This window comes from Buceros rhinoceros, unplaced genomic scaffold (assembly GCF_000710305.1).
Source record: "Buceros rhinoceros silvestris isolate BGI_N320 unplaced genomic scaffold, ASM71030v1 scaffold5281, whole genome shotgun sequence".
In the NCBI taxonomy this organism is placed as follows: Eukaryota; Metazoa; Chordata; class Aves; order Bucerotiformes; family Bucerotidae; genus Buceros; species Buceros rhinoceros.
Genome location: NW_010393546.1, coordinates 1 through 11417, shown reverse-complemented (window position 1 = coordinate 11417; position 11417 = coordinate 1). Strand labels below are relative to the sequence as shown.

The 11417-nt window shown below is 42.4% G+C and overlaps 1 protein-coding gene across 1 annotated transcript; it reads right to left on the bottom strand.

The window, feature by feature from the left end:
* Positions 1–8027: 8027 nt before the first annotated feature.
* LOC104501121 (KDEL motif-containing protein 2-like) lies at positions 8028–11384 on the bottom strand. The gene is made up of 4 exons (XM_010144876.1): positions 11370–11384; positions 10569–10763; positions 9492–9596; positions 8028–8653 (listed from the first exon to the last, which is right to left on the bottom strand). Exons 1-4 carry the CDS (start codon positions 11382–11384, stop codon positions 8528–8530), a joined length of 441 nt encoding a protein of 146 aa, XP_010143178.1. The 3' UTR covers positions 8028–8527.
* Between the last annotated feature and the right edge of the window lie 33 nt (positions 11385–11417).

The window sequence follows — 11417 nt, the reverse complement described above, 5'->3', positions numbered from 1 at the left end:
GAGCCATGGCCTCACACCTTGAGGGAGCCAACCGGGGGAGTATCTGCCAGCCCCGTGCCAGGAGCACTGGTTTTGTTTTCTTTGCTTGTTTTCTTTCACAGCAGTCAACGAGCAATTGGTTCTTCACGAATCAATGATTTTTCAAGAAGGGAAGGAGGAGAAACTCTATATGTTTTGATTCAGTCCAATATACAATATTTGTAGTGCGAAAGAGAGCCTTAGCTTCCTTCTGTCTTCTTTTTCAGGCAACCCACTTTAAGTCTTTGGGCACTATCAGAAAATATTTATTTAATCTGATTTTATTTATTTCCCATGAAATCGCTGAGTTATGAGGAGGGGATTTTAACCATTAATTTACTTGGGGCAATGGAGCATAGTGATCCATTTCAAAAAGTCCAGAATTTGTAAAATGGCCAGTTAACACAGTTTTGCAGTAAACACCAAACCATTTTAAGTGAGAAGCTCCGGAAAATGTCTGAATTTATTCACTTATTACTTACTTCAGTGATCAATATCTTTACCTATTCTCTTTTTCTACAGACCTGAGAATTCCTTGGGAACAGACCAGTTTGTTCTCGGAGGGATATAGAATTTTCAAGGGCAAATTTTACGAGTTCAGTGAGTGCTGATGTTGCTCCTGTTGCCCTGCAAATTACAGTTTATCAGCCACATTCATTCAGCTCTTCACATCTGGGCATAAATCGTTGAAATTGTAGCTGACGGTGTAACAGCAAGAAATAAACTTAACTGGCAAGCAGTAAAAGTTCCTTCTCCATAACTTTGTCAGTTTTGCGTATAATTTCTTACTTGCTTCAGGGTTTGGGTTAGTCTTAAAAAATGATGGAGTGATTAAAGGGAATTGATTTAGGGGACAATTTGTCAAGGTGGTAAGTCTCTAGAAATAGGACACTGCGTATCTGGTCTTAGAAGATGTCCTGTGTATCAAACTCAGGGGCATTGAAGCTAATTATTCATTTGCCTATGATCAGTAGGTGCTTTTCCCTCACCTTTTTTTTCCCCCCCCACTGGATCAGGAACCTTCTGGACCTTATTTCTTGTTACAAATATGACCGCACTCAGCAAAATTCCCACGGCATTTACTCTAAGGGGACCAGTAGCTGGCCCTCCTGTGTGACTATCATTTGTATTCCCCATCAGAAGTGATTTTATATTGGCTTCCTTAACAAGATAATCCATCAAGAAACTGGTGACGACTGCACCTCGTAACCTGCTTAACAGATCCAGTTTGGCCGCTCTTACACATTAGTGCGTGTCATCAAAGCAGGGTGTAACTTAGTGCTGAATTAATACAGCAAACACCTTTGGTAGTGGACCCTAGTTGCTTGAGAAGGTTGAAGGTGACAGCTTAGGGACAGAAGAATGGTTTGGCTTTGGAGTAACGCTGTCTTGTGACTGGAATGGGGAAAACACCTACTGCCTGCGGGGGTAGTTCGATCATCGGATTCGAGTTAATGCTCGGATTTGTTTGCTGATGGCGTTAGAGGGGTGTGTTCATGCAGGGCTTCCCCAGGATTGCGTTTCATTTGCTTCCTGATCAGCCATGTGACAGTACCTGTCCCCGGAGGAGACCTCAGTCGCACTGGCGTCATCCCGTGCACCGACTGCCCGGTTTGAGCTGACCACAGGGGAAAGCCAGCTTTCCTGTGTCAGTGCGTTTTGAAATAAAAGGTCCAGCTGCTAGTGAGTGGGATGGAACTCTGATGAGCGAAATAATAGATTATCCTGCAAAAGAGTAAATAGCAACAGCCATGGTCTCAATTCCAGGGAATGATTCACTGTACGTACAGTACTATTAATGGTCAGGGAGGAGTTGCAGTTTTTCTGGATCCTTGGGAATATTTTTTTTTGATACAACATTTTATCACAGAAAAAAAAAAAATCTTTTCCTGCAGGTAATCAGAATTTAGAAACTATTTCATAGGAAATGCTCCGAATTATTCTGCGTCTCACATGTACTACTTGCATTTAAGTGTTGCCAAATATTTACGATATGCTATGACATCGTATCTACGTGATCTGTACCACCTTTAAATGCCTGGGTTTTTTAAAGAGTGAAAAGATAATTAAGTACAAATCAAGTATTTCAGATTTGCACCTGCTTTTCAGTTTCACTAACAGGATCAGCGTGACTGTTGGTTACCTTAGAGACACAAGTGAATCTTGCAGGGAATAGCAGCTGAGTTGGAATGGTTGTAGTGTGAAAAGGTCGGTGGGGGTCAGTCCCCATTCGAGTAGCTTTGTTCACAGGGCAGGAGAAAGCAGAATTTATTGGCAGAGATGCAGCTTCTATCACAACATACATTCCCGGCATTTTTAAATAACTCACCTTACCAAACAGCACCAAACTCTCTTAAGGACACTTGCCAGAATGAGCTGAACCCCTGTATGGGATATTGCTTGCGTGTTTTTGTCAGAGATAGGGTGTTTTCTTGCTTGTTCTGTTATTTTAGCGGATAAAATCTTACTGTACAACCCTGACTCTTGATCTCACTGTTGTGAGTTCTCTAACCTTGGTGCTCACTGCTAGTGTACAGTAACACAGTACAGACTATTCCTGAAGCATCCCTTTACACTTACTTGCCTTACAGAGATCACTTCGCGCTTTGCCCTCGCTACAATAACGTGCCGGAGTATCCATAACAGCCATCTTTCTTTAAAAGAGCAACAGCTCTCACCAGCAGAGTGGGTTTGGTTCGTGATGTTATTGTTTGTATTTTTTTTTTAATTCATTAAATGAAATGGATCGTACTGACAAAATTACCTTCTTCCTGAGGTAACAGCTGATGGGTCGCAGCACAGGAGCAAAAACATCATCACTCGAAGGCAAACCCAGTTTTCATTCTAAACCATTTTCACTCTGTCAGCTAAAATTAATAAAATACTCAAATCTCTTTCTGTTGCAAAGGTGAAAAATTTGGTGAGAGTAACATGCAAGATGAAATCAGGCGTGGACCTGCAGGATGCTAATTTGGTAGCAACCATTATGGTAATACCAGTAATGGTAAACCAGTATCAGTCATAAATTGGCGTATCTCTGCAGCCGGAGTGGTAGAACAGCTTCGCTGGATGGTTTGGGAGAAAAAGAGTGGCTGGAAATGTGGTTACTTTTGACCAGAAGTTAAGGAGCAACATCTGCTAACGCTAAACAACCTCCCTGAGTCGCACGAGCTATGGTGGAACTAATGGTCTGACAGGTAGAGCTTGAATTGATCGGCTTTTAGACGGCTTCCATCCAAAATAACGTATGCTGCAGGTTTTCAGCGGGAAGGTGAAAGCTTCCGCATCTGAAGTTCGGTCCTGTTTCAGGTAGGTCCTTCTGGAGTTCTGCCGAGCTGCCTTGAGTATCTCCATTGTACATTGCAAATCTGTAGTACAGACGGATCCCGACTGATTTTTTTAGGGTTGGGAGTGGGATGGGAATATGTCACGCCTACAGAGTATGCTGGAATTAAGTATATGTGTAAGTTATCAATTACATTAACATTCCCATTAACTACTTAAAATTAATTACTTAAAATTTATTACTTTGGTTCATCACCGTACTCCAAATCCTTTGTAATTGTCTTGTACGTGTAAAGGGTGTAGTCACCTCCTCTGAAGAGCAGGCCTTCAGTCAATCCAAGCATGTAATGCCACATCAGTACATCCTATTTCTGTCGCTCCTCTGGGTACTGCGTGGCTACGGTGGATCGTGATAATTAATACACAGTAATAATACAGAGCATGAATATACGATTTTATAGCCTTGTAAGCCAGTGTTCAAATATCTGCAAAACTTAGTCAGTGTTATCAAGGGAGACATAAACAAGAACAGTGTCAAAAGTGTCAGCACAGAAAGGCGGCTTTGTCTCTTGGAGACACGCAAGAGCAGGATGTTCTCATCCTCCTGCTATGTGACTAGATAAACGCTCGTTGTATGACTGAAATGTAGTTCATAGAGCAGTGAACATCTGGAGGTCACATAGGCCGAGCTTCACCTCCTTGGGGATATCATTGTGAAGACTTTTTTCCCCTTATCTAATTGGAATTTCCCATGTTGCACCTGGTGACTGTTGTTGGTACCTTCTGCTGTGTACCTCAGAGAAAAGTGGCTTAATCGTTTCCACACCCTCCCTTCAGAACTCAGCAAGGTGATCTCTCCCTTGCCTTCTCATTTTCACACTGACCTAACGCTGCTCCCTCAGCTTCCTACACTTCATGTGCCCCCAACCCCATTATCACCTCGGTGGTCCTCGGCTGGATCTGCTCCTCTGTGTCAATGGAATTCTGCTCTGGTGGAATCCAGAACTCCAGCTGCAGGGTCAGAACTGCCACACAGAAGGGAAGAAACATCTCGGATCTGCTGGCCACACTCTTGCTAATCACCACGCGCATGGTGGGACTCGGTTAAGGAGTGTGCCACAGATGTCTCGAATGTCTTCAGACAGACATGCAAAATAATCTTTTTTCCCTTAGTGCCGCAACCCTCTACACTACAGATTTTCTTACATCATTAACAAAACAAAAGCCAAGCATTAGTACTCACAGAGCCTCGTTAAAATGCTATAAAAGCATTCACAGACAAGAAGATTCTAACGGCTAAATCCTATGAACTCAAAGAATAATGTATGTATATAAAATCTTGCGCTTCATCGCTGCCCTTACGAAGAGCCCTTTTGAAAACCGAAGCTGCGAGGGAGCCGATAACAGCCGAGGTTTATGTAATGCTTTTTTCCGTGCTGTCACTCCTTAACAAGCTTCTCAAACGTGCTCGAACAGGCGATGTATGTTTTCCCTGTCAGCTCTCCTCCCTCACTAAATAATTTACTTTCTAATGTAATAACTGTCGGGCGTATGCTTCCCAGGGTGGGTACTTGGCTCTAACGCTCCATCAGAGGAGCTTTGATTAGAGGGGTTTTTTAATTACGAATCTAGACGGCAGACCCGGCACAATACTATCGTGAAACTAGTGTATTACTTATCGGGGGGTAAATCTCAAAAATACAGTCTAAGAATGTACTGACTTTGTAGCTCCTTTATGTTCAACAGATCGTGATTTACCAGTTCTCATTTCAAGATGAAGCTGAGGTTGGGTGCGTATTTCCAAATGCGGGTGCCGGAATATATGAGGACATAATATATTATGATAGAAGATAAAAGAACTACATTTCTGGAGTGTTCACTATATGCAACTACTGTTAGGGTTAAAGGGATATGAAAATAAGGAACCTTAAGTAAAGGCTCCACGTTTTCGGAAGTCAGACCATTTCTATGGAGATTCCTATGTTTGCAAGTACCGGCCCTGGACTTTGGGACGTACTATTTCAAACAGATAAACCCGTCTCCATCATCAGCGGTAAGTTCTACCGAGCGTTAAAGATTACTGCCACCGATGAAAACAGGACAGGTTTTACTCCGAGCGTAAAACGTTTGTTGTGCATTAAAAGCTGATATTACTGTAGCAAGCGTCGGTACTGTGGTATGGTAACTTTAAAAATTACCACCAGCTGGGTGTAACTCTTGTACTGGGTGTACAAGAGATTTACTCAGCTGCTGTTCAAGAATTACTACAGAATAACAGCAACTCTAGTGTATGTATGTTGCTGAAAAACACTGTGTAACGTATGTATTACACTTCACTTGGACAAACAGCTTGAGCTGAATATTTAGCAATTCCTGTGCCACACCAGGCCGATGAGTATCATCTTGTCATCAAACTGAAACAGATCTGACATCTTTCCTGGCCTGGAGGGGCAATTGTTGCGATTGCTCGGCATTACGATTTAAATTGCATGGAGAACTGCCAACAGAAAGGAGAGGCTCGGCCTTACTTCTTTTATCTTTGGAAGATCTGTAGTTATAAATTGAACCAGATTTTCTCAAATGACTCAGCATTTGTAATGAAAGTTCTGCCACGTCTCTACTGGTTTTTAATTTGGGCAGGAAGATGAATATTCATTTTTTTTCCAGGATATTTCTTGCCTCTAAGCTATAAAAGCATCTGTAAGGCATTCTGTGACAAACTAGTCTTTGCTTTGAAGGGATGCTTATTACAAAAGCAAGGAGGCTTTTTTGGCAGAGAAGATTTTAGAAGAGGGTTTTTTTCCTTTTTTTTTATGAGGGAAGAAAGAGAGGGAATGAAATACTCTGATTTCATTATATCAATGACCCTTTAAATTTTATCTGAATCTTCTTCCAGTTTGGAAGACTTCAGTTTCAAGCCGGGCAAGTTTTCCTACACAGACATTTCCAAAGAACCATAACGTATGCGTCATCACTCCACCCGTTCCCCCCTATTTTTTAAAATAAAAGCATCATTTGGGGACTTTTGGTTTGATATATGTATGTGAGAGGTGGAAAGCCTTGTTGCTTCAACCATCTGGTATGCTTAATCGCCTTTCCTGAGCACACCACTTCTATGAATATAAAATGCACATGGTATCATGGATAATATCGCAAAGGAAGATCATAGCTTACAGTAAAAATTACTGTATGCAGAGAAGGAAAGAGGAGCACGGACTTGGTTTTAAGTGTCAGCTTCAGCAGTGGAACGCTGTTCCTGAATTTTGATGTAGAAAATTCAATGTCAGATGAGCTGAATGTGTATTTATAGTCTGAAGTTCTGGGACTGATTGTCATGCTAAATTAAAATACATCCGCTCTGTATGTTACTGTTAGAGCCACAATAAAGGGGATGATGGGTAGAGCAGCACGGTCCAGGTTTTCTCTAAACTGGCATAACGTAATAAATGGCTGATGGACAGCTGCATTAGCCTCCTTAAAACCCTGAAGTTCTTTCCATATTTAGCATACTGAAAAATCTAGTCTTCCTTCCTGTTCTAGTGAAGAAATTTTTAAATGTGTTTTATGAGAGTAACTTGCAGTGTCGAACCAAGAAGAAAGCCTGCAGGAGGTGTAGAGCACTAAACTTTGGGCACCTGAGCAATGAAGCGAGTCCAGTGTTGAGATGTTTCCATTGCTTTTTGTGTGGGCACGCTTTGGTATCCGTGGAAGACACGTGAGTGCAGCTGAGCAGGAAGGTGCTCAGGCAGCCTACATTAGCCAAGACAAAAATGCTGAGGACAGAAGAGGCTGCTTGTGGACACCGGTCTTGGTGTTGGCAATGACGTCTCCTTTCAGGACTATCTAAGCGTTCCGAAGTGGACAAACTTGTGCACAAATCAGCAGAGGTTCCGGAAGCCACATCCAGGACTAGGATTCTTCCTCTGCCCCACCCATTATTGCGATGGTACGAGCAGCTCCTTCTGGCCCTGTGAATTTGGTATTGTCAGCTTCATGGCTGCACTACTTCAGTGGAAGACCCGAAGCCCTCTTCTCCAGCCTGGAGCTACAGCACTCTCTAGAAAACTGGCTTTGAATCAAACCTAGGAGGACAACTGGCTTCCCCACTGCTTAGTAAGATCTCTAACCCCTAGCACAGCGTAGCTTGTTCTGTCGTATGTTTGAACCAAAACCACAAAGTCTGATCTCAGTATTAGGTTAGGTATGACTAAATTCAGGAAATGGGTAAGATCCCTCTAGGGACTTCAGCACAGGAAAAAGTGGTTCATGAACCCAGGTGAAAAAGATGGTGGCACCCTTCGCTCTCCAGCGAAGTTAAACCTAGGCAGGCTAAAGCCCTACTAACAGATTCCAGATGTGTGAATCCTCAAGTTGCCCCAAACACTGCAGACTGTATTGTTGAACTAAGACACTGGTATTTCACCTGCCCTCACCTGAAGTTCCGAAGCCCCTTTGTGCCTGTATGCACAGACATGGTTACTGGCAGGGAACAGGTCTTCAGAGTGGTGTCTCGGCACTCAAAGCACTGGGATCATGATAGCTACACAGTCTGCTTTAAAGCAGCATTTAATTTTGGTGATTCACAGCTGTGACGCCTATAAAAATGTTACTCTGATCTTTCCTCCTCCTCTCCATTTTCCCCTGAAATTGATAAATCTTGTATCACGTTCTCTATTCTCTTATCTGTCATAGAGCACGAAATAATCGCAGAGTAACACCAGATTTGACATCTGTAAATCTCAAATATTCATTTCCTTTGTCTAGTTAGAAAATTGTTCTGTATACAAGAAACAATCTAACACTGAGGTAAACTTTATGAAGAAATCATAACACTGTTTTAGCATGTTGCAAGTGCTTCTTTAGAGTAATTTGCACTGACTCACGGAAGATCTTTTGTGGATGACTGGTTCCTCGTAAAACTTTGGTAAGTAGGTCCCAGCTGGAACGCGAGCAGCACTGTGCTCTTCATGATGATGCAGTACATCAAACAAATCCCCCAGACGCTCCCCGTTACAGGCTCAGCATCTGTCCGGTGGTGGTCACGGAGACAAAACTGTGGCCATGTAACATTGTAGGTCAGAGTCAGTGTGAAAAAGAATATGTAAATACAAGAAGAATACGTAACTAAGAATGCTTGCTAGTGCAGAAGTGTCTTAGATTTCACAGCTTCATTCCCATTTGGACTCTTGCATTGTAAGCGGGTGGTTTTCTCCATCCGGTACAGTTAGAGATCTTCCCTTACAGGCTTTTTCCTGTGGCAGCTGCACACTGAGTCTCTGTCATCAGGCTGAGGTACGAGCTCCATTCCATCCCGTATTTCAGGTTTGCTGGCTTGGCGTCTGGCATATGTCTGAAATATGTAAACATTATTTAAGAATGCTAGAAGCACCAACGTATAATTCGTGAAACAGAGTTTTCCTCCTCCCTTCCACTCACAAGCTTGCCTTTATCCAGGTTCCTTGTGTCACTGTTCACAGCCTGTTTACAAGGTAACACACCTACTAATAGGCTACACTGCCTCTGAAAAACCTCCCTTACTGTTTTCTCCTGTCCTACTATTAACGGCAATTTCAATATTGTCATTATCTGTGCCTCTAACCACTTCACGCGGATAATGCCGTCATTTTTGTACACGGAACAGTTCCAAACTTGGTGCCAACCTGTGGCTGCTGAAGCTGGGATCTAACTCTGCACAGCCAACCAGAAAACTAAACCAGAGCTTTCAGAGAACAGCAGCTTCTTTCACTAGGGAAGGAATGACTGTTTGTCCTGTTCACTCCTTACCACTCTGCTAGCCATGCCCGGGGAATTTCATTTCTGTGTATTCGTTGTCTGCTCAGACAGTGGAGTAGCTCATGAGGGATATGTAGGAGGGGAAAACGGAAGAAAATTGCATACAGATTGTCTCCTACGGCTCTTAGAAACCGCATTTCAAATGACACAGAAACAGGTCTGACTGCGAGGATGGGGGCAAAAAAAAAAAAATCTCTGATTCTGTAAAACAACTATGATGTCTGGTTGCCTCTTCGATGATGAAGCGAGTTTTAGCAAAGCTCTTCATACTGATCTCCTGTGAATAACAGGAGAATTCTCCTGTGAGTTAACGTAAGTAAGGACTGAATATGAAATCTGTGGCATCAGTAGCAGGAGCAGTTGGGGGAAAGTAATGAAATCGTTACTGTCCTAACCTGGAGCACTTTGTAATAGTAGCAGTAAAGCCTCTGAGGCTGAAGTAATTCTCTCGCCATTAATTGTCCTTCTTTAGCGATTTTTCTTGCTTCTTCATCATTTTCCTGGAAAATCGAGACAAAACAAATGAATGCTAGAGCAATCGGTGCGTGACTCAAAGTCCGGCTGGCACTGGAAGTTTTATTAAAGGAGCTGTTCAAATCTGCAACTTTGAATTACTGCTAGACTGCAAAGGCACACTTTGAACTGCAGACTTTCAAAAAACACTGGATTGCTCCTACGGTCACAGGTTAGGGCTATCGGTAACAACTTCCTGGGGTAACTGTACAATTCTGAAAACTCCGCTGAGTACTGCTCTGCTGTTTTGTCCAAGCCTCAAGCTCCTCAAAATGAGCTCTGACGTCTGCCGGACACACCGAGTTTTGCAGAGGACAAAGCCGCACTGCTGTCCTCTCCTGTGCAAGGCATTCAACGTCTTCCTTTTCAAATAACTCTGCTTGATCCCACGGACTTACCTCCAATCTTTTAGGACTATATTTCAAAGCTTTTAGTCTTTTCATCTGACTCTTTATGAAGAACTACAGCACTCTCAGAACAGAAACTCTTCCTGTGTTTTAACCCAACAGCTAAATTTGAAGCACAAATGGTGGTTTCAATCACACAACTGTACGGGTTTGTTTGGCTGCAGAATCCCAGCCGCTTGCTTAAAGCATGTTACAGAGCAGCATTTAACAGACTTCTGTTCTAGTCAGGACCTACAAAAAGCAGAACCTAAGTAGTACCTAGGAGTCTGGGCGCTTCTTTGAAAATTCCCTCCGTCAGTCAGTGTACTAAGGCTCTGACTCACGAAACACTTCTGCACACACCTAGAATGATTCCTAAGTATTTCCCTGAGTAGAGATGGTTGCTTGAATTAAGACCTTCCCATCTTACCCTAACAACAAAATGTACTTCCTTCATCGCAGGATCTCCACCCAGTTCGTGCAAAATACGCACGTGGAAAAAGAAGGGAATGTTAAGAGAAATTGTTTATGTAATGTTTATCACTTTGAAGTTGAATTACTAACGGAACTTACCTTAGCCCATTTTATTTTCTCCAACAAGTCCTCTAAGTTTCTCTTAACTGGAACATAATGTTTCCACGGTTTTAATCCAGTATAAAAGTGTTCATAGTACTTGGAATCTTGCTTCAACACTAGGCTGTCACCCAGCAAGAGGTACGGAAACCTGTAGGCTGCGACGGTCCCATCTACATTCACCTGGTATTTGTACTACAATATGAAGATAGAGGAAAAAAGGTGAAACATCTTAAACGGCAATAGGAACACTGATGGCATAAAAGATTTTCACAGGCGGGACGTAACTGTGTTTATTAATTCTCATCTTCAAACCTGTTCTAGTGTTAAGCAGGTGCAGCGTCGTGGTGTTCTGGATAACATAATGGAAAAGGGATTTGTTTTCAACCCCAGACTGACAGTCAACAACCTTTGTGTCACACGAACTGCCTGATGGGTATTTTATTGAGGTGTCCTGGGCTTGAGCAAGGGGTAGAGCTGGGAAGGCAATAAAATTAAATTATACTTAAATTCCATACGAGTAAATTTATTCTGACTTAAAATGACGTTATTATGTAGAGTAATCTGAAACATATATATTATATATAATAATGTGAAACATGAATGTACTGCTCCGGCAGATGCTCTTGACTGTTACAGCATTTCTGCCGCAGTAATCTCTGGAACAGAACATAAATAACCATATGTTATAATAATTTCTACAGGATTCTGTCCCCTTGACTTTTTAGACCTCTGTTGCAGTGGAATTTGTGTGTTAAAGTGCAACAAAAGCACCCATCTGTTTTTCTAACTGCTAACTACCAGGACATCCGTCATCATCGTCATGGCTTGGCTTTGCGGATGAAGATT